At 43.3% G+C, this 23,835-nt stretch overlaps 1 protein-coding gene across 4 annotated transcripts in view; it reads right to left on the bottom strand.

Moving 5' to 3' along the window:
• LOC147620885 (CBL-interacting protein kinase 32-like) overlaps positions 1–19,812 on the bottom strand; it is a 26,552-nt gene extending 6,740 nt beyond the window's left edge. For all 4 annotated transcript variants that reach the window (XM_086825148.1, XM_086825147.1, XM_086825146.1 and 1 more), the window contains exons 1-8: positions 19,192–19,812; positions 18,572–18,634; positions 18,250–18,321; positions 18,017–18,124; positions 17,763–17,843; positions 7,258–7,311; positions 7,049–7,174; positions 6,865–6,954 (exon numbers count right to left, since the gene is read on the bottom strand). In XM_086825148.1, the coding sequence (XP_086681274.1) occupies positions 6,865–6,954; positions 7,049–7,174; positions 7,258–7,311; positions 17,763–17,843; positions 18,017–18,124; positions 18,250–18,321; positions 18,572–18,634; positions 19,192–19,362 (765 nt within the window). In that variant the 5' untranslated portion in view covers positions 19,363–19,812. The remainder of the gene's footprint in view (positions 1–6,864; positions 6,955–7,048; positions 7,175–7,257; positions 7,312–17,762; positions 17,844–18,016; positions 18,125–18,249; positions 18,322–18,571; positions 18,635–19,191) is intronic.
• Positions 19,813–23,835: the final 4,023 nt, after the last annotated feature.

Here is a 23,835-nt window from a genome sequence, read left to right as displayed (position 1 = left end):
TAGGTGCTACACAGAAAACCGATCTCCACTGATTGGTGGGGAGACCACCATGTAAAAATAGCCAAAAGAAATGAGAGATCTAGCTCCGTCTATATGAATGCCAAAGCCTATGCCAATATCTGCGCTATATCACTAGAGAGATATCATAAGGCCAGAGAGTAGGGATCCTATGCATCTGTCAAGTGAGAAGAAGCCTGGCATTCCGGATCGTGAAACTGAAAAAGGGAAGGCTTTTCAATGGAACGAAAGCATCAATCCACGCCCACTCTCCTGGATCCCACTGAAGATATCTGATAGGACTACCACCATATGGCCACAAACACCAAGAGCCATGAGTCACTATCTGAGGAGAAGGGTCAATGAACCGATGCTTCCCCGAATGACCAACAATCCTCACTGGACTAAGCCTAGTATCTGCGATGATCCCCTCCATGCTACATCTCAATCTCCCTCCAGGCATGATAGAGTGGATGATGCAATCTGTAGCCACCTGGCCTGAGAGAGCAATGACTTGCACAGGTATGCCTATCCTCGAAAAGACTCCCAGCCAACTCGGATGATAGTCTCCATGAAAGGTCCCAGAGAGCCACTCATGTGGAATAGCTGCATCAATCTGATCAATACGTATGCAAGAGCCCCTAAGATATTGAATGGATGCAGCTCTTCGATCGTCTGGAAGACTCTTAAAGGTCTTCCAAGCAAGAACTGTGTATGCACGAGATGCACCAAGTGGCCGACCGGCCTCATCCCTAATGAACTCGTTCCACATAATAGGGTGTCGGTCAGCCTCGTCCAAAGACCTAGGAAGACTTTGTCACAAAAATGGTCTCATGCTTCTCCATGCTGTGACAATGGCTGCAATAAGAGGGGAAGATGGTGCCCTAATATCAGCCTCTGTGAACAAAAACCATGTGCTGGGCAGCCAGTCTCTCCCAACACGGAATGTACATCCGGAAATCTAAGACAAGAAAAAATCCTTCCAAGGCTCAGTGCTTGGTAGGAAACCTCTGACCACCACAAGTTTGCAGAGCAGCGCCCTGCATTGAACATCCGGATCAATAATATTCAATCCACCCTCTCGTCTAGGCTGAATAACTGTGAGCCAAGCTACCCTAGCACGAGTGTCTGTGGTGCCATCCAAACCCCATTCCTTATTCAGCTCTTGCCTCACAGGATGTTGATCCTTCTTTGGAGGATGAGGCTCTGCAGGCACAGGATTTGGATCCCTCACAAGAGGATGCTGCATTACAGTTACACGATGATTGTACCCTTGAGGATGATGTTGCGTAGTCGCATTGTCATGGTACCTCTCCAGTTTTGAGGACCAGCCCTGGCTTTTCCTCGGAGTGGGAACGAGAGGTAAGGTTTACATCGTCAGATTTTCCCTCCCTTACCTATGCGAGACGTACTTCCATCTCTAAAGGGGATCCTTCGTCGACCACAAGATCTGGTCGTTCCTACTCTGAGTCCTTATGAGGATTGTCTCTTGGAATATTTAGGGTCTTGGGAGCTTTTTTCCGCGTCCACGGAAACAAATTGTCAAAACTCAGCTTCATTGTGCAGTTACAAGTGGACCTATGGATGTATTGCTCTTGCAAGAGCATAAATTGGATGCTAGCCAGTGTGGGAGATCAGGCAAGCTTCTCTCGGGACACACCTTTTGGTCACCAGCTATTGGTACCAAAGGTGGTGTCTGTATCTCTGTTTCAACTTTGATCTTGCCTTGCATCATTGGACATGGTGCCATTTTGCCTGCGAGAGCACAAGATTTGGATCCCTCACACGAGGATGCTACATTAAAGTTACAGGATGATTGTACCCTTGAGGATGATGTTGCGCAATCGCATTGTCATGGTACCTCTCCAGTTTTGAGGACCAGCCCTGGCCTTTCCTCGGAGTGGGAACAAGAGGTAGGGTTTACATCGTCAGATTTTCCCTCCCTTACCTATGCGAGACATACTTCCGTCTCTAAAGGGGATCCTTCATCGACCACAAGATCTCGTCGTTCCTACTATTGTCTCTTGGAATATTCAAGGTCTTGGGAGCTTTTTTCCACGTTGGCAGAAACAAATTGTCAGAACTCAACTTCATTGTGCAGTTACAGGATTTGGATCCCTCACAGGAGGATGCTGCATTAAAGTTACAAGATGATTGTACCCTTGAGGATGATGTTGCGCAATCGCATTGTCATGGTGCCTCTCCAGTTTTGAGGACCAGCCCTGGCTTTTCCTCAGAGTGGGAACAAGAGGTAGGGTTTACATCGTTAGATTTTCCCTCCCTTACCTATGCGAGATACCTATGCGAGACGTACTTCCGTCTCTAAAGGGGGTCCTTCGTCGATTGTCTCTTGGAATATTCAAGGTCTTGGGAGCTTTTTTCCACGCCGGCAGAAACAAATTGTCAAAACTCAGCTTCATTGTGCAATTACAGGTGGACCTATGGATGAATTGCTCTTGCAAGAGCATAAACTGGATGCTAGCCAGTGTGGGAGATCAGGCAAGCTTCTCTCGGGACACACCTTTTGGTCACCAGCTATTGGTACCAAAGGTTCAGGATGCCCCTTTTTCTATGCAGGAATTCAATCATGCTCTTCATGCCTTACCTCATGGTAAGTAAGTGTCCAAGGGAGGATGGCCTCTCCCCTATTTTTTTCATTACTTTTTGGGATGAGATTGGGGCTGAGATCACATCAGCTCTCCAGGAGATGTGGGACACATGTTCTATGCCTTCTTCTCTCACTGAGGAGCTTATCTATCTTACCCCTAAGATTGGGGATAAGACATTGATTGGCCAATGGAGACCTATCACCTTACTTGGGACTGCATATAAGATTCTTGCTAAGGCTGTGAGCATCAGATTGTAGTCAATTTTGTAGGATGTCATTCATGATACTCAAAATGGATTCTTGCACGGAAGGAGCATCTTTGATAACATTTTCTCGTTTTGGGAGACCGTGGAATGGGCCAAAGTGAGCAATTAGCCCTTAGCCATTCTGCTCTTGGATTTTGAGAAGGCCTATGATAGAGTGGATTGGGACTTCCTTGAGGGTACTCTTAGCCATACGGTTTCTCTCAGAGATGGATCAAGGGAGTTTCATGCATGTATCGTGATGCCCACAGTAGTGTGCTCGTTTGCCGTGATAGAGGAGAGCGGTTTCAAATTTCTAGCTCAGTACGGCAGGGTTGCCCTTTAGCCCCATTATTATATATCATAGTTGCAGAGGCCATGAGCATCTTCCTCCGCTCTAATGCTGGTATTTCTGGATTGAGGTTGCCTCTTCGTAGTCAAGAGGAGCTGGTTGACTCTAAGTTAGCTCATGACACAGCCAAGTTCTTGGAGGCCTCACACATGCTTATGTTCCTTCCGGGTAGCACTGGAAGAGTTTTGTTTGGCAACAAGGGTACTCGTTGATTGGCACAAATCTGTTGGTTTTGGATTATTGACTCACCGAGAGTTGCTTGGGGTGCAAAGCTTGGTTTTACTTGGATCAATAGAGGATGCACTGCTAGATATTTGGGATGCCAAGTTGGGGTTGATATTTCTCCTGCAGAGCAGTTTGCTCCGGTACTTATGAGCATCCGGAAGAAGCTTCTTCATTGGAGCTCCAGGAGATTAGATTTAGCCTCTAGAGCTTTGGTGGCTAATCAGGTATTGCTTGCCTCGGCTTGGTTTATTGCCTCTTGTTGGTGCTTCTCTCATGCGTACATTGGTCAATTGCGGAGATGGTCATAATTTAGTGGTGCAAGCTTATACTAATGATTCCTTTTTCTTCCCCAAAAACACTCTGCAAGATTTGCAAACCCTTATGAGGCCTCTCCAATTGTTTGGGGAAGCTATAGGATTGTTCATCAATTTCCGCAAATCCAAACTGCTACCACTTGGAGAATTGGATTGGCACAGTATATTATGGCCTAGACAGATTTTTCCACCAACAGATATTGTTAGACATCTGAGTTACCCATTGGGGTGGAATGCATCTGTTAGTGATGCCATAGATTGGTTCTTTCAAAAGATGAAAGGAAAATTCGAATACTGGCAATTGTCTACCTGGCCTTTACATGTGCGACTGAGGATAGTATATTCCGTCTTGATGGCTTATGTACAGTTTTTCTTGCCTCTATTGGTATGGACAGAGAAACATATCAATGCTTTCATGTCTAAGACCATGGAAGTCCTATGGAAAACCAGACACCAACAGAAATCTCTTAGGCTCTTCAGATGTGAATAGATTTGTTCGCCAAAGATGCATGAAGGGCTGAGTATTCTCAATATTCATTATCATGTTTTGGCAAGAAAAGCAACTCTGTTGTCCACTTTTTTGCCTAGGAACAACCTTGGATAGTGTAGCTATATGTACTACACTTAAAACAGAGTTTTTTGGCAGGTGGCAATGTACATATTGGGATTTTCTTCTTGGTGGAAAGCTGCAAGGGAAGATACCAGGCTGTCTTTCCACTACTAGGCTGATAGCTGATTGGAAAAAAGTCCTCCACTACTTGCATTGGTCTGAAAGACCTTGAGAGATAGGTAACTCACTGAGATTGGAGAGCATTCACTAGAGCAGAGTTTTTCTAGAACCTCTAATCCAGGATATGGAATTTGGGCAAAATACTTACATTCCCACAAGCGCAGAGGATATGGAATTTGGGCATGCATTACAGGCCTGAGATGAACCTAGTTTTCCCAAAGTACCTATGTCACAGCTCACTGCTGCTCGAATGAACAGATTGATTATTCCCGAGCCGTGGATTGTTGCTCATTCAAACAGGCTTTGGAATATGGATAAGACAACGAAGCGGTGGAAACAAATCCACAAAAGATTTGGAACAATAACTTGCCAGAGATTTTATCTTTGGCGATGCCTGGTTGGAGTGCTACGTGTTCGTGAAACTCTAGCCAAAAGAAGGATAGCATCTGCCTCTTCCTCTAGATGCTCAAATCGCAATGAGACCATGCCTCATTTACTATGGGCTTGTTTGGGTACCAAAGATTTCTTGCATAGATTATCTATTTCTTTGGCTACCAAATTTCCAAGATGTCGCTTCTCCAAACATTTCTGGATCTTTGGGAGAGATCACCGAAGACTGGCTAATTATGCACGTTTCCTTGCTTCGACACACTTTTGGGCACTTTGGACACTCTAGATAGGCTGCAATCATGTGATCTTTCACTCCACACAGATTGACAAGTACTCGTATTTTCCCCAGTCTTTGTGCCAATCTCTTTATGATTGTCATACACTACAAGAGATGGACCAATTGCAATTAGACTTGTTTTTCCACTATTTCTATTCTTTAAGAAGTTTTCCTCACTTTTGAGGGCTTCTTTACCCAAAAAAAAAAAGTGTGTGAATACGTATACGTATATGTAAGTATGCATGTGAGTGTATGAATGTGTGCGCGTGCGTGTGTGTGTGTGCGTATATATGCATGTAAATGTATGTGCGTGAGTGTGTATGTATGTATGTATGTAAATGTGTGTGTGTGAGTGTGTATGTATGTATGTAACAAAAGCTTTTGGGGATTGGATAGTTTCTCACCATGATATCATATTTGGAAAATTTGAAGGTCGGATTGTGAGCTGCCCTTATTCCACTAAGCTTATACATGACTGGCAAATACTTCTTTCTCATCTTTCTTGGTCTGGCAAACCTCTAGATAGAGGCAGTTCCTTGTTGCGAAAAGAAAGTATTCATTGGAGCAGGGCTTTTCAGCATTCTTTAGCTGCATTACAACCCAGAAAAGCATACTTCCTCTACGCTTGGTTGATGATGATGTTGATGATCAAGGCAATGTATTGTCCTTTCCACATGCTGTCGAAAGATATAATCTGGGTATGCATCACAGGCATGTATGGCAGCTATATATTAAAAGATTTTCAGCCAGTGCCTCCACTTGAGGATGAGTAAAGATTAAGAGACTGGAAATTTGACAGGCAACTTCCAGGTTATTCTCCTTTTTCTTTCCATCACCTCATGGCAGCTAGAGCCTATAAATTTTGCTCCCTCCACCTTGGATACAATCACATGTAAATCACTTGTGGCATCTAAACAAACCTTTTCGATGGTGGAAGGCCTCTGACTGCAGTTTGGAAAAGCAAATTGCCTCTCAAACATAGACTTTTCTTGTGGGGATGCATTTTAGGTGCATTGCCAGTTGGCACCTTCTTAGCCAAGAGAAACATTGTAAGAGGTGTTCTCATCACCAAGCGACAGTTGTTCATTTGTTATGGGGATGCCCCTCTTCTCGTGCTCTCTTGGACATACTATCAAGACACTTGAGATTGCGATTTCCCAACAATATTTTTGGGAAATTCTTTTGGATGTTCGGCCCCCGTTCTTCACCTTTGCGGATTACAGTCTTTTCCTTTCTTAGACCAGATATTGGGCTTTATGGACGATCTACTATGCACAAAATCAGCTCATTTTCAGTCATGAGGAGATCATATGTTTTCCTTTTTTTAGGAGGTCTCTTTATATTTCGCTCCGAGATTCTTTTGATCTTGAAGATCTTTCCTCTCAACAGCTAGAAGTGTTTTTCCACTATTTCTGATATATGAGTAGTAGCTGTCCCAAATTGGGGCAACTATGAATGTACCATACTCTCCTTAATAAAGCAGTGGTTTCACACAAAAAAAAAAAAGGTGTATGTATGTATATATGTAAATGTATGTGTGTGTGTCTATTATCTACTTGGCCTCTTCATGTGCGCCTTCGAATTGTGCAATCTATTCTCATGGTATACATTCAGTTTTTCTCGTCGCTTTTGATCTATGTCTATGTCTATGCATACATGTATGTATGTATATGTGTATGTGTATGTGTGTGTATAGGATTTTTTTTAATCCCAAAAATGTTGACCTTACAGTTTCAGGTTTGGGGTCAAGGATTCTTAATATCAACTTGCGTGCACCGGACAAGAACCATGGAGGGCATTTGAAATCAGCTTTGTATATCTGCACATGCACCAAGTCCTTTCAAACTTCTTTTAATCAACCATGAAATTAGAACTTATAAAGGCCCATCAAAAATGAGTGGTATGATCTTTGCCTTTTTGTACAGAGTCATAAGGTTCTGCTCATCAAAAGGTAAGTAGCCCGCCATCAAAACATATAGGATAACACCACATGACCACAAATCTGCAGTTGCACCACTGTAACCTTTATCGTTTATAACCTGAGAGATGCAAGCTGGGTCAGAATTTTATCTTTTTGAGATCTGTCAAAGCAATAGCATTTAGAGTATATATCCATTGTCACCTCAGGAGCCACATAGTTTGGAGTACCACACGTGGTGTGAAGTAAGCCATCTTCCTGCAAAGCAAAAGACTCGTGATATTGTGGTTGCACACTTGAAAAGAATGACAGTCATTAGATTGTTCCATAAACAAATAAAAACCATTATAGTGGCGAGTTTTGAGAGCCAAATGATAATAATTAATTAAATATCAGTCTCATATGCATAAGCAACTCAAAAAAGCAAGGCACCTGGACTACAAAACCTAAGTCAGATTACGGGCGAAAAAGAAAATGAGAGAGGGGACTCCCTGTCTGGCTGGCCACTCTCAGAGTGAGTCTACACCAGGGGAGGGGTTCAAAGTGGGGGGGGGGGGGGGGGCACACTGGGGGCCTATAGAGCCATGAGGGGTGCTCCAGACCCATAGTGAGGAACGGGCCCCAGCTCTAGGTGTGGAGAAAAGTTGTGCACCTTTACTGCATCCTGTCAAAATCACCAATAAGGCGCTCCCACCTCCCTCGGCAGAGAGAGCTGCCTGCAAAATTGCAGTGGCCTAGAGAGACATCATTACAGGCTCACACAGCTCCAAACGGCGGACGACAAACACAGATTACTACATTTTTTCAGAGATCCATCCCACTCCCAGCCCCTACACAGTAGGGAATTACTCTCCAGAGAGCAGAGACACTCAGAGCCCACAAGAGACAGAGGACACCTGGCTTTCGGGCACCACGCCTATACCAGAGAGAGATGACAGAGATCAGAGCTCAGTTTCACAGAGAGGGTGCGGAGCGACTGGCTCGCTTCAGAGCAGACCCAGGCATGTTCTTCAGGGAGCTGTGGACACCCCCTTCATTGATGTATACCATTTTATACCCCCAGTATGGTACAGGATGGAGCTAGCTAGGTTGCATATCATGATTGTATACTCCATGCATATAGCTTTGCATTCTCCTAGTAGTAGAGCTCCATCCCCTCCCCCCCACTCATTGTACTTATTGCACACCCAGATTCAGAAGTATGTGTCAGGGCCATTCTCTTTCGAAACCGACTCCGGCACGTGGTTGGCGAATGTGAAGAACCCCAGCTCAGTTCCTGTCACCACCTCCGCCAAAGAGCTCCCTGAATGTGGAGTGATCCCATAGGCCTCCCAATGCGGTCTAGAAGTATGGACTCTCTCGATTTGTCCCAGAACCAAGTGTCTAGCATTTTGCATAGTGTAACTGAAGAAGGGCATGCTTTTCATGGGGTTAAAAGCATCCCTCCACTCCCACTCACTGGGTCCCAGTGCAAGTATCTAATAGGACACCCATCATATAACCATAGGCTCCAAGAGTCCGTAATCAATACTTGAGTTGGATCAGTATAGATGTGCTTCCCTGTCCTACCCACCCCACTCATTGGACCCTCAATGATATCCTACTCAAAACTCCTCTCCAAGAGCCATCTATTAAGCCTCCTGATTGAAGGCTTTTTTTTTTTGTTTTTGTCTCCTTTATTCAAGAGTGTCTTGCATATGGCTGGCCCAAACTTAATCAGTAAAAATTGGGAGTTGGGGGCTGAATTTGATGGGGCATTCTCTCCTGCTCTTCCATTCAACACTTGCTACACCCAATTTTAAGGTTTGGGCGGGCTAATTTTAGGGTTAGGGTTAGGACTGATTTTAGGGTTAGGGTTTGGGTTTGGGCATAACACAAGGCGAAAAAAGTTTGCTCTGATACCACTGTAAAGCTTTTATAGCTTTATTAACATGATTAAGACTTAATTAATGAACATAAGACAAATACTGCAGGAAAGACTGAGTTGTTTTGCATTGAGACAAAGGCCTTTCTTAAATAGAGGCTGAAAGGGTAGTGAAGAGACACATCCCTGGGAAGGGGTGTGGCTCTTGAATCAATGGTTATGTCCTTTGGACTTAGGGGTGTGTCTTTTAATGAATAGACATGTCCTTTGATAGTGACCCATGTGTAAGGGTGTGACCTTTCACAGGTGTCCTTTCAGTTAATAAGGGATTAAGGAGTAATTAAGGAGAGATTAAGAGAGTTAGTCACAATCGTGACAGAGATGACCTGAAACTCCTGGCGAAAGGTTGGCCAAAGCGGAGCAATAGGCTGTGTCGCTTGGGGAGTGTGTTTGTGCTACCTCGTACGACCCCTAGCCCTAGGGCAATCCCACACAAATTGACCCATCTAGTGTCAGACCTGGCATGAGCTATATCCACAAATCACATGCATCCAAGGAAGTCATTGTCTGCATCCTATCTTGCCTTTCAGAGGACATCATATGAGAGCGGTGAGAGGTGTTATCATGAAAGGCAAGCGAGTTATTGAAATCTCCTATAATGAAAGCATTTGAAATCCATGGGTATGCGGGTAAGGAGCACCACATCTCAGCTATATATGCCGAAGTTTGCAATGCATAAACACTCGCAAATTCATACAGCTCTCTTGCAATCATACATTGTACCACAAGCCAAAGGCCATTCGGATCATTTCAGGCTAATACAAGTTCTATATCATGCTTAACCATTATAAAGGTGCCAAAAAAAGTATGAGCTCCTCCATAGAAGATTTGATATCCAGAGAAGACTCCTTGTCCTTCTAGCAAAATTATGTTGATTATGTTCTTGCAAACAAACCACATGGGGATGCATAGTATTTACATATGACCAAAACAACCTCCATTTATTTACATCACAAAGGCCTTATATATTGTAAGTAAAGCACCTGATTGGTATAGACATATCTACAATGCAAGTAATGTAGAGGCTACACCTCAACTTGTATGGCAGCCTGACTAGTCAAGTCACCATGCAAACAACATTCTACAGTTTGAACATCAACCATATTTTTGTGCATTGAATTTTCTACATCATGTGTGAACAAAGAATCACCTCTGACTACGGCTGCCCACATCCTTCCTACTCCTGTAACATTGCCTAAAGTGTCAGGCACTGGGGTAGCCAAAGCAGATGTAGAAGTTCCCTCTGTCCAGTTACGAGAGACTAGAGGCCTTTGTCTAGGAGTTACTATTTTTTTGGGAGTCTGCCATGCATCAAAATCAAGTTTGTCTTTGTCTTTCACATTCATCACATGAGAACCTATGGAGGCAACTTTTTCTTTTCCTTTATTCAAACCTGCGTGCTATAAATGATTTACATTCTTCCCCTTTTTGAGTTTATACTGATGGTGTAGGAGCAGCTTGAGAGGAAGGCATAGCTGCAACAGGTGACCGCTTTTACATTCTGATTGCATATGTCCAAATTTTTTGCAAGTAAAGCAAGAACCTAAAAAATTTCCCCATTTAAGCTTGCAGAAAACTTCCTCAGTCAGGATGCCTTGCATTTCAACATCCATTGCTACCCTGTCAGGGGTTTGTTTGTCTGTATCCCAAAGGATACAGAATATGTTCACACTGCCAGAAGATCTAGGAGGACATACAACCTTACCCAGCAATTCAGCCAAAAAAGGCAATGTAGGGCGTATATAAACCGGGAGATCTACCACTTCCACCTATATAGGGCACCTGAATTTAATAAAATTTTGATAGTCCTTGATGAGTGACCAAGGATAAACATGCACCATCACACACACACACACACACAAACAGGTCTACTAAAGACCCAATGGGTCTATGAGATGAAAAGTATTACATAAGGTTCCATGTGTAAACACAGAGAAAAAAAAAATAAGTTGGAAACACATCTACAAAAGACCCAAAGGGTCTATGAGACCAAAATGAGTTACAACAATTCCATGATGTAACCATATCATGGGAAAAAAAAATGAAATGACTAGCTACAAACATAATATATACCTAGATGAATCCAGAAACATGTCCAAAAAAGACACAAATAATCATCAGAGTACAAAAGTAGCCACTTGGCTCACGCCAGGTACCACCTATGACATGATCGACCATTGTGAGGGGGTAACATCTATGACCTCATATAGGCTTTCTATGTCCACCTCCTATGGGGAAGCATCCTTGTGTCTCCAAAAGATCTCATGGATCTGGAGCCACATCGATGATTGGTGCCAAACATGCTTGTCTACTTACTCAACGATATTTGCCACATGTCTATGCTGTTTATATTGACATTTATGATATTTAAAAGCTAGTTGATTGAGATCATACTAGTTGATTGAGATCATACTACCTTGCAGATGATATTCTTCCTCCCTGAATGAAACCTTCTGTACGTGGGGCAGCCAGGCAGAAAGAAGAAGAAGGGGGAAAGGAGAGGGGGGGGGTCGAGGGGGGTGCACAGGGGGTTGTCTAAAGTACTATTTTGACAGGGGTGTAAGCATAAAATAGCAGAAATTAAGCAACTCCTTCAAGGAAAATGAAAAATGACTATAAAAAACATGCATTATAAGCTGCAAAAACCCCAATGAAAGGTGAATTTATTCACATTTCACTGTGGAAATGTGGGCAGATGCACTGTAGAAAGCAAGGGGCAAAACAAATGCATGTTTTCAAAAAAGCAGCATGCTGAATTTTCAGCAAAACTCGTGTTTTTTTTTTTTTGTTTAAGCATGAAAAATACGTGTTTGAAACACATGAAACTTTTTACAGGTTTCATATTGAAGGAAACGTGTTTCATTGCAACTATGTTAATGCAAGGTTGTGGTGCCTCTCGTGCCACTTGCGTATGTTGTCTAGTCCGCGCCTAAGGGGGTGGTGCCTGGTAGCGCTCTCTAGTATCACCGAGAAGAAGCTCATAATGGTGGGCTGTGAGGTATCCTAGGTCTCAGCTCTGCCCACTCTAAGAAGGCATCGCTCGTCTGGGAAGTCAATAGTCCAAGAGTGTGGGTCAAAACCCTCCTAGAAGGGGCAAGTGAAATCTTCCCCAAATCTCATAAAGCACTGAAACATCACCAGATATAATGCTTCTTTATCTCCACCTCCACAGTGCAGAGACTGCATGTCCTCTCCTGCCTTGGCAATTTCATCTGCCCCCCTGGTCTCCATCTTGAGGTGGTGAGAAGAGACTCTGATCTGGCCAATCGCGATCCGCATGGCATGGGAAATGTGTCTATGCAAATACCCAGGTCTCTAAATGAAGCCATCCTGTATGATCTGCAAAAAAAAGGAACTTGTGAGAGCTACATCTTGGGGGTAATTTCAAAGATGTGAGCCATGTGGTGTGGGTGTGTAAACAAAGAAGCTCATAGCACATAAGGCGGTTCACCACTTGATGGTTCAGGTGAAAGAAAGGCGCATCCATGTTGTACCGGAAGGGTGGCAAGCTTTGATTGAGTTTGTTTCTTGGGAGATATGGAGACTCTAGCCTCTCACAAATCATGTGCCAGAAGTTGGTAGCAACAACTTCCAAGCATGGAAGTTCTATATGTGTGTGTGTGTGTGTGTGTGTGTGTGTGTAGAGAGAGAGAGAGAGAGAGAGAGAGAGAGATATTAAACGTCTACTAAAGACCCAATGGGCATATGAGACCAATGTGATACAATAATGTCCATGGCATATCTCATCATGGAACGGAAAATAAAATAGAAACAGAACAAAACTATCTCACTGAAATGATACAAAACTGTCCATGGAAATCTCATCATGGAATACCAAGAACATGTCACATGATCACTATTGTATATGTAGCTAGTTGTTTCATTTTCTTTTTTCCATCATGGAGCTATTGTAACTCATTTTGGTTTCATAGACCCTTCAAGTCTTTTGTAGACATTTAACATAACTAGAAAGAGTCACGAGAGAGAGAGAGAGAAGAAGAAGAAGAAGGAAAGAAACATATATTAACATCTCCAAAAGACACAAAGGGTCTATGAGGCCAAAGAGTATTGCAATAGTTTCATATCCATGGGAATAGCTCCGAAGAGTATTGCAATAGCTCCATATCCATGGGAAAACTGAAAACTGAAAACTGAAAAAGGAACTAGCTACCTATACTATAAACAAGTGTTGATGAAAAAGATAGTATAGGTAGCCATGTGGCTGATACAAGGTGTCAATACAGTGATGTGGGAGGAGTACACACCTCATCCAATAATAGTACCATCCTCCTCTATAACGGATCGCAATGATATCACCTCCTGTGGGGAGACCGCTCCATGCCGCCTGAGTATGTCCTGGATCTGCACCTAGCAGATGGAAGATCGGGATGGGGGCGTCTGGCTCTAAGAAGGTAACGCACTCTCCGTCTCTCTAGTGACTCTCTCTAGTTATATTAAATGTCTACAAAAGACTTGAAGGGTCTATGAAACCAAAATGAGTTACAATAGCTCCGTGATGGAAAAAAGAAAATGAAACAACTAGCTACATGTACAATAGTGATCATGTGAAGAAATAAGATAACCATCTGAGAGAGAAAAAGAAAGAAAGAAAGATATATTAACGTCTTCAAAAGACCCAGAGTGTCTAGGAGACCAAAAAGATAGTATAATGTATCCATGACAAATATTGAACCATGGAAAAGATTGAAAAATGTAGGAAACTAGCTGCATAAGCTTAAGTATCCATGTGATGCTACATGATGACAATGTGTGATCATACACTAATCCTCCTCCAAAATAAAATGCAAAGCAGCCATAGCATCTCCCCTTCCCATTGCCCGGCAGCAGCTAGATGCACTCCTGAAGCAATCGGAGCATGGACCACAAGCTCATAGTGGTGGGCAGCCACCACTTGGCAAACAGCAGAATTCAGGTTGTATGGGCATAAGCTGTTCAAATGCTTCTCTGACAGATTACCAGAGCCCTCGTCTCACTGTGCAGATTAATGGCCCCTCTTTGCCTGGCGCCATAGTAGATGGTGGATCAGGTGTGAATTTGATGCGTGAGTTCACACTCCAAGCAGTTGGCCTTCAGATAACTAGACCAGCAAATTTCTGTGTGGGGATGGTGGACCAGCGCGAAGTGACCCTACTTGGGTTGGTGGAAGGAGTCAACGTGCAGTCCAAGCATACTCACTGACAACTGTTGATTGACAGGCCCTGGCTGTGAGGCGCCGGCATGCTGCATGATTGGGGCATAAACAGGTTGTGGATTCCTCATACACATGGATCGAAGGTACTCAAGCTAGAGGAAGGGCTGGTCCAAGGTGTCTGTGGCGCCTCTGTAGTACCAACAACTTTGTGCCAGCACAAGAAGAAGCGGAATAGTGCCCTATGGTGAGGAATCAGAACTACTTGACTGGTTGCAGGTGGCTGAAGAGCTCGCATGTGCTGGCCAACATGCATACCATACCCCTCCAAGCCCCTCCAAGAAGGCACCCCAACCAGTCCATTAAAGAGCTTGCAAGCTCAACCCAAAGTCTGCCAAAGTGGGAACTACAAAATATGGAGGCTGCTAACATCACCTCCCCAGTGGAACATTCCAAGTGGCTCTCCCCAATGGTACCACATCATGCCCTAGAAGAACACCAACAACATACAGGTATGTGTTGATTTCCATTTGTTTTATAAGGCAACCATCAAAGATGGATTTCATCTTCCATTCATGGACAGGATTCTTGAAGATGTGGCCGGTCATGCCCTCTCCACAGCTTCATGGATGGGTTCAGTGGCTACAACTAGGTGGCCATCCACCCGGATGACCGTGCCAAAACAGCACCGGCCACATTCCAATGCATTGTCACCAGAATTTCTTCTTGGCTTCCTTCGAGCTTTTATTGATAATTTCTCCAATTTCACTGGTACTCACCTCTCCACCTGCCTAGAAGCTTTTGTTGAACATCTTTTCTAGTTAGCGTTGGTCTTTGCCAAATGCAGGTCCTCCAGATTGCACCTCAATCCTTTCAAGTGTCACTTTTTAGTCATACAAGGTACTCTCCTAGGTCACATCATTTCTGCACAAGGCCTTGCTTCGGACCTTGACAAAATTGTGGCCATTCTCAGGTTACCCCCTCCCATTAGTCCTAAGGGCACTCAGATCTTCGTTGGTGCGTTTTTGCATAAACGCTGCTATGGGCTGAATCGGACTTGATTTGGGCTAGATAACCCCGTTTTGCTAAATGTTTTGCTACTCCAAAATAGGTCGCCCTACTGCACTCAAGATGGGCTGTGTTTTTGCTGATTTGACCCCTGGATGAGCTGCATTTTCTGCTCTACAAGCTGTAGGTGCTTGAGTTTTGCTCTAGGGCATAGTCATAACAGCCAATGAACCTCTTCTTCCTTGCGTTAATGGCTGGATGCTGGCTGCCAACTGTATCACTTGCTGGACAGCACTTATGACCTGCATTTCCTTCTACAGGCTGCCAAATGATATGTTTTGCTTCAGCACTGCTCTGAGGGCTGCATGTAGACCTCCTATAGCTTGTGTTTATGGCTGAAAGGCTGCTATTGATAGTTGTGCTCAACCATAGATGTGCAAGATTGATGAGAGATGGCTGCGGGTTATGTGGACAGCAGGCGCCTCGTACACAGGGCAGCACACAGACTCAGAAAAACCGCAGAGCTTCATATGGAGAAAAAAAACGCATAGAGGAGATGGCTATGGTGGCTCTGATACCATGTCAGCATTCATGGTGCCAGGATGGAGCATGTGCAAAGAGAGGTATGGAGGATTAAGCCATGACTATGGTGGATGGAGGATGGTCATGGTGAGTGTGTGTGGAGAAAGAGAGAGAGAGAGAGAGAGAGAGATGACAAAGCTCAAGAGAAAGATTGCACAACTCAAATGATACTCCATGTTATGATAGAACCACCCAAGTACATGCTTTTATAGGCATCAAGCCTTATCTTTTGGCCTAGACTTTTAAGAAGGGCTGTTCACACCCATACAGGGCTGTTCACACACCAGCTCTGAAATACCCAATACCCCGTACCCCCATCACCACAAAGCTCTTTCCTTGCTCTTTTCCAGGCCATCCTGCTTGCGCCACCACCATCCCCTAGGCCTTGCCTCCTGCACCCATTCCCGCCTCACACCCAATATCCCATTCTTAACCCCTGCAATCCCCCTTATCATTTTGCTTATCGCTCTACATGCCTTATCAATGCCATGCTACTTTGACCCTCTCTCCGCCATCTATTTTGCATGCCCCATCCTGCTCAACCCCTCTGCTTGCTCTTCCTTCTTCATGGTGGACAACAACGGCATGCCTAGCACACCCGGTGCCACAAGAAGTGGCACCGCACCTTTGCACGCCGTCTTGACCCCAGCTGGCGGGCAACTACCCTTGGTGGCCATGGTATTTCCAAACCCCTCAGCCTCTACAGCCTCCAGCACAAGGGTGGAACCGGCCACCACCGCAAAGATTTCTCTCAAGCCCTTGGTTTTTCCTTTGTTGATTACTTGCACAGCCACACACCCCAAGTGGTTTCAGTCAGGAGCCCCATTACATGGTCAGGCGCATGTCGCGTGCCATGAGGATTGCAATTGGCCAGATCAGAGTTTCATCTCACCAGCTCAGGGTGGAGACAGGGAGAGCAGCAGATATCCCCAGAGAGGACAGGAACTGCTTGTTATGCACACTGGAGGTGGAGATGGAGGAGAACTACGTATGTAGATGCCCAGTGTATTATGAGATCAGAGGGAGATTCCACTATCTTTTCCAGGAGGGGTTTGGGCCCTCACTAGAGTTCTAAACTATCCAGATCAGAGATGTTTGGGGCTTTACCTACTAGAGATCAGGCGGCACAGAAACCATTTACTTCACATGAGATAGAGGCAGCCCACATACACATCCCAGTTACCCATCACGAGCTTCTTTGCACCCAACTCCACCAGGCACCAGAGGGAGCCATCTGAGGATGACCAGCCGGTGAGACAGACCAAGCAGTGTATACAGACCCTGAGGTTCCCCAGTGTTTCCTTGGAGAGAGCTACTCAGATCCGGATATCCAAACGGCCGCAACCGAGAGGACCGAGAGTACCATCCCCACGCCAGCTCCAACTTCAGGAGTTGCTTCAATGATATCGGAGTGCAGCACCCCAAACTGTGGACATAGACAGCCAGTACACAGTTACAGATACAGAACCTATTGCCCCGTCAGTGACCACCCCCGACACTTGACCCTGCCACACACTTCCGTGGATTGTATCTCTATTTATGAGGATGTATTGCACTTTCACAGTTGAGTGTGTAGCACATAGGGCTTTCTTTGACAATTTTGACAGTGATAGCTCAGTTTTAGTTTTAGCTCTTGTTTCATTTTCAGTTTGTTATTCTGTGATTCAGTTACTCAGGGATTGTTTTGTATCACCCCAGTGAGATAGCTATGTTCTGTTTCTATTTTATTTTCCATTCCATGATGAGATATGCCATGGACATTATTGTATCACTTTGGTCTCATAGGCCCATTGGGTATTTAGTAGACGCTTAATCTCTCTCTCTCTCTCTCTCTCTCTCTCTCTCTCTCTCTCTCTCTCTGGATTAATGGCATCATTAGTGGAAGGTAGCCTTGATATTATATAGTGGTAGCAACCAGCCCTGATGATTTGGTAATGAAACAAGAACTCCAAATGCATATAACTTTGTGAAAACTTGTTATCAAACCAAAGATTTTAGAAGTAATCCAGGTATGTTTCAAATCTATGAAATCAATAATAATCTCACCCGAAGTTGCTGCGGGAGGGCACTTAAGCCAAAGTCAGATACTTTGAGGTTTCCATGTGCGTCAAGGAGGAGGTTTTCAGGCTGCAAGCAAACCACAGCAATATCATTGTGGCAAGTCAGTTACTTTGCATCTGGAGCATCCCTTAGTTCTTTCTTGTGGTGTCTTCTTATGCCTGAAAGTGAAGGAATAAGAAACTCCACAGCTACGATGTAGAGACCTGTCCATTCAGCCTTACAAAATGAAAGCTACAAACCTTCAAGTCTCTATGATAAACTCCCCTGCTGTGACAGAAGTCTACGGCATTGATGAGTTGTTGGAAATATCTCCTTGCTTCATCTTCTTTCAATTTACCTTGATGGACCTGGAAATAAATACAGGTGAACCTTGAGTTCCTGGCTTAGTATTCCTTCTACTAGGATCACAACTGCAAGAGGCGTAACTAGTGGCAACACGTGACATTTAACAAGAGTTCAAATGGCCAATTACAATTTTGTCAAACAGCTCCCCTCCAGTCACAAACTCAAGCACAAGGTATATCTTTGTTTTGCTAGCCATAACCTGAAAAAAGGTGTGTTAAAATTAGCCACAGCAAGACATAAAAGTGGTCATAGAGTAATGCCAGCACAAAGACTCGGGCTATATTTTTAGTGACTGCCAATATGCTTCAATTGTTATACACGTGTGTGTGTGTGTGTGTGTGTGTGTGTGTGTGTGTGTGCACGCACGCGCATGTGCAGCCATGAAAATATTTTTTCACAAAATTCATTTACACATCCTAGAGAGATTTTGCTTATTTAAGGAGCCAAACCTCATACAGTTGCACAACATTTGGGTGTTTGATTAACTTCATGGTCGAAATTTCGCGCTTGATCTGCCAAAAAGCACCTCACTTCTAGTCAATTAGTCATGCATTTTACAAACAAGAAGCTTGCCATCTACCAGAACCATCACTAACACTAGGACCCGGCCAACCTGTTATTTTGAGGATGGATGTAAGCTCACATATAGGCCAAACACATGATATCATGTGATGATTCCAAACATGGAATGGCCATAGTGCCTAACATATGTGCAGAAGTGTATTTACATCAAGGCACCTACCATTCGATCATCTCTAGTTTATGCATCCATGTACACCCACACACCCCACACATGCAGGCACACACATAGATGCGATGATTCCAAACACGGAATGGCCATGTGGCATGATGTATTAGGTCAGGGACATAGTACCTAACACATCTGAAGAAGTGTGTTTACATCAAGGCACCTACAATTCAACCCTTGAGATCATCCCTAGTTTATGCATCCATGTACACCCACACCCCACACATGCAGGCAGTGCGCAGACTCACACACATAACCGGTCCTACTTTCTTGGGTAGATTGACTGCAATGCAAGGAAGTGTAGATTGAGTAGAAGTAGACCTGTTCCACCATTTGATGCTTGAGGATTTTCTCCTTGGCCAGTATCTTGATGGCAACACTCTCCCCAGTCTCTAGGTTCTTGGAATACCTGACCTTGGCAAAGCTACCCTCGCCGATGGTACGACCAAGCTCATACTTGCCGATATGGGTACGGACACTCGGGAGGCTCATCTTGAGGTTCGTTGGAGGTGGAGGAGGAGGTGGCTGGCACTACACAACTCATTTGATGGAATTGCAGGGATGATGGCTGGTCTTCATGGTGGTATAGAAACCCTAGTTTTGAGCACTCTGTGTTGCCCACTTAAGTAGGGATATGTAGTGATTAAGATTAATTAAGCATCCTTAATCAAGCTCCTCTTCTTCTTATTCCAAGGATTGACCTTCTTTAGCATAGAGTCATCTTCTGAGAAATCTGCAAGCCCTGTTTTAATCCACTTCAATCGATGCCATCCATGGACTTTCTAGACAGAAATCACTCTCTCTGCAGAGATGGGATCAAGATCGCAATATGATAAAAATATCTTATTTGAGCTCATGGCTATGGCAGACAAACGGCTTAAAAGCTAGACTGAGTGGACAGCCTTTTCGTATCCAAATAATTACAATCATTCATACAAAGAAATAATAATAAAACTCTCTAAAAAAAGTCTTTTAATTTGGAAATAATTGTGATGAGTCACTCTCAATCATTTATATATAAAAATATAGTCTTTTTTTGGGAAGAAAAAGTGCATCTTTGATCTTTCAATTATTTGACATTAAATTAATATTACTTTTGGGTAAGCTAGTGTTGCTTACTTTTTATTGTGGGATTAATTATATTATATAGGAGCCAAAGGATCTTGAACATATTACTAGAGGTTTGAATTAGTGGCAAAAGGTTTAGATCTTCACCATATTACTAGAGATTAAAATTAGTGACAAAAGGTTTAGGTCACCATCACTAATGTTAACCTTTCAATCATAATCATTTGGAACTAATCCTCTCAACTTTCTTTCACATCCCTCATTTAAATGAAACTTATGAGATCATTTTGGATTGTTCCTTCTCAACCATAATGATGGGGAAACCCTACCTTAAACATAAGGGAGGGTTTCCACCTCTTGGGGAAACCCTCCCTTCTTTAGCGAATTTCCAAGTTGCAACTTTTGAAATTCGAAAATGTTGATGATCCATAACTCAAACGTTGGAGGGTTAAAACCCACAAATTTGCATGAATTCCATATAACTAGAGGTGTTCTTTATTTGAATAGGAAAAAAGCACTCGTGTGACCAAAGAGCCGGTTTACACTTGTGAACATGCTTGAGCTACCCATAGGTAATATACTACACATCTAAACAAAGGACGCTTTTGGGCATAGGTAATATACACAACTACCCATAGGTAATATACGCATCTAAACAAATGACAGCTTTGACCATACTTTTTTTTTCCAAGACACTTTTAGTCATACTGATAGCATACATAAAGCATGACCATTTTTTAGTCTCGACAATTCTTCATTCTATGTTAAAGTGTGATGAGGAGAGCGGAACGAAAGGCTTGGGCATGCAATATTACAAATCCATCTTGCTTCTTGGGTTGCAATCAATCATCAATGTGTGTAGAATGCCTTAGAACTGGATGCACAATTGAACCAATCATTCAAGCTACATGTTTGATCAGTGTTCTAGATGTCCCACAACCCATGTGGTAAGGGTTATCTAGAATCCCCCATGTTGACTTTTTTTACTTTTACTATTCAAGTGCTTTTGACATATTTTCATTCTAAGTGACTTTGTACTAGTTTTAAGATGTAAAAGGCAAGTACCTACAAATAAGTACTCTAAGTGACTTTGTACTAGTTTTAAGATGTAAAAGGCAAGTACCTACAAATAAGTACTCTAGAAGAACTTTAAAGTATGAGCAAGGGACCAAGCAATTCTATGATTAAAAAAGGGGTTACTTGAACTGACAAATGCAACGTATTTTGATAGCAAATATAGAGAAACTTTTGGGACCAATTGAATCTACAACTAAACAAGGGGCCACATAAGCGCGAGTACTCTTGTTATCGTTAGCTCCCCTGATGGATGAATGCTTTATATTACAAAATATTGATATTATAGTTTTTTACAAAGCCTAGAATTGAAAGAATTATTTTCTTTAAGTACACCCCTTTACCCTAGATAGGAGAGATGTGAGAAATCAACCATGCATTATCTTTGCCACTTCCTTCTCTCTCTCTCTCTCTCTCTCTCTCTCTCTCTCTCTCTCTCTCACACACACACACACATCATATTTCATGATTCTCTACATAAAAATATTTTAGTGAAGTACATGAACTTCCTTGAAATACTACCATCAAATGTTAGTTTCTCCTTTTGTAACCTTAGTTTTGTATATCTTCTAGCATATACATACACATGGAAACCCTTCTAGCACATATGTCCCCATGGAAGCCCTTATGATTTGCACCTATGTTGGTTAATTTACAACTCTACATGAATTTAGTTTTCTTTTAAAAGGTACAACGACAGTAACCTCCAAGCATATGCCCCTACAGTTTCCAATAGTTCAAGTGTAATGACGGTTACATACTTTAGTTTATTATTTTTATCCAAGTACTATCTTAATACGTGAGATGGGATGTATGAAAGAAAAACCTTGATTTTAACATTGGGTGCTTGTTCTAGTGGTTAATGGGGGTGGCTTGTAACTTGGAGGTACCAAGTTCAATCCCCGGCTGGACACCCAATAGTTACCTTGCCCTTGCTTTTTGTAGAGGATATGAAGGGTCCTCACGGAGTAGTTTGCTCCCTCTAGTAGTCGCCGCCAAATATATATATATATATAAAACCTTGATTTTAAGGAGAATGCATTTAGAGTTTGTTAAAATGTCATTACATATGATGTTGATAGCAAAGCAAAGTAGCACATTAAGTGGGGTGGATGGGGGGAGAGAGAGAGAGAGAGAGAGAGAGAGAGAGAGAGAGAGAGAGAGAATGGCTTAACGTGGTGGCGGCAGCGGTGTGGTGGAGTTTCAGGGGGAAATGAGTAAAGTCGAGAACAGTAGCAGGTTCAAGAAGAGCCTGACCGAGGGTGATGATACAGGTTCAGATCATGAGGGTGTGGATGCTCAAAAGCGTCAACATACTGAGGATACTGCCATGGAAACTTAGGCACACGAAACCCCAGTGTTAATCCTTGGGGAGCGCGATTCATGTGATCTGGAAAGGATGATGCATGTAGGCAATGGTTCTTTGCAAAACTATGTGGACCTTAATGATGAAAAGCACATGTCTGATGTTGACCCTAATGATGTAATTGAGGTGCAGCTGGATAATTCAGAGTTTTTAGGTCAGCTTGCCACATTCCATGACTGTAATGCGGTGTTCTTTTTTACTGGTAGGCTTCCTTTTCTTTGGCACATACATGATTGACTCACAAATATGCTTAATGGAGATGAGATTCAGGAAATCTTTGAGGGCCCTCAAGGCTTCTATGAAATTTTGTTCCAAAACTCAGCGGCTAGAGATGTAATTTTTCTTGGATAGCCAACTTGTGCATGTAGTTCCATGGCGACCTATGGCTAAATACAAGAGTGTCATTGTTCTTGGATAGCCAACTTGTGCATGTAGTTCCATGGCGACCTATGGCTAAATACAATGATGCGTCGAGAGAGGCGTGCCCTATCTGGGTGGAGGTGGTTGATTATCCTCCAATGCTATGGCAAAACTTTCCGCTCTATTGCATAGTATTGGAGAGGTTCTGGTGGAACCACATGTGGCTCAGATGCCCATGCATATGGAAAGAAATGTAAAATCAGGGACTCTTATAGGGGATTTGATTTCTCAACAAAAGGGCAAAGAGGTAGATGATGGAGAGTGGGTGGAAGTGGTACCTAGAGGAGCCATATAAATTCAACCTTGCAAGAAAAATGGGCCTGGTCTTAGGCCAAGGAATGATGCATGGAAAGGTAGTACTTATTCTAGAAGGCAAATGGGAGCCCCTAGGGGGCTGGACAACAACAAGAGAGCTCTGCTCTGTTTGCTAATCGTACTCCGGGACCTAACTCAGTTGGATATGACAGCAATGGATCCGTGGGCATAGAGCAACAATCCCAATACAATATACGATCTCAGAATGGTAGAGAGGCACAACCTCTATCTTCTTCATTGGTGTTTGATGAGCAGGGAGCTCTAGTGACTCCTTCGGATGGGAGATTTCCACCTCCTAGCACTAGGCTAGACCCTTCCACTTCTCATATGGGGGCTCAAAATGTGGAAGATTTGTTGAAGGGTGTATGGTCAAAAGTTCAAAAACAAAAGGGAGATGGTGGAGGAGGGATGCCTGGTGGAGGAGAGGGGATACACTTATCATTCTCCGCAGTATCAGATGTATGTTTAAATCAGATGTATGTTTTACAAAATGATTTTTTTCTTCCACAGGTTATGCAAATGTGGGTGGACTGAAAATATACCATGTCTAATCACTTCCCTTTAGTTCTTGAGTTGCTTCATCATGCTTATAAGGCTTTCTTGAAAAAGCTACCCCTTCGATTCAATCAATCTTTCTAGGATCATGAGGTGTTTGTTAGGTATATGCTAATCCAACATTTTGAGTCTCAAGTGCCTTTGCAAGGGATGAGTGCTTGGGCTAT

This window comes from Cibotium barometz, chromosome 31 (assembly GCF_041138505.1).
Source record: "Cibotium barometz isolate CiBa-2024 chromosome 31, ASM4113850v1, whole genome shotgun sequence".
Lineage (NCBI taxonomy): Eukaryota > Viridiplantae > Streptophyta > Polypodiopsida > Cyatheales > Cibotiaceae > Cibotium > Cibotium barometz.
This window is presented reverse-complemented; position numbering and strand designations above follow the sequence as displayed.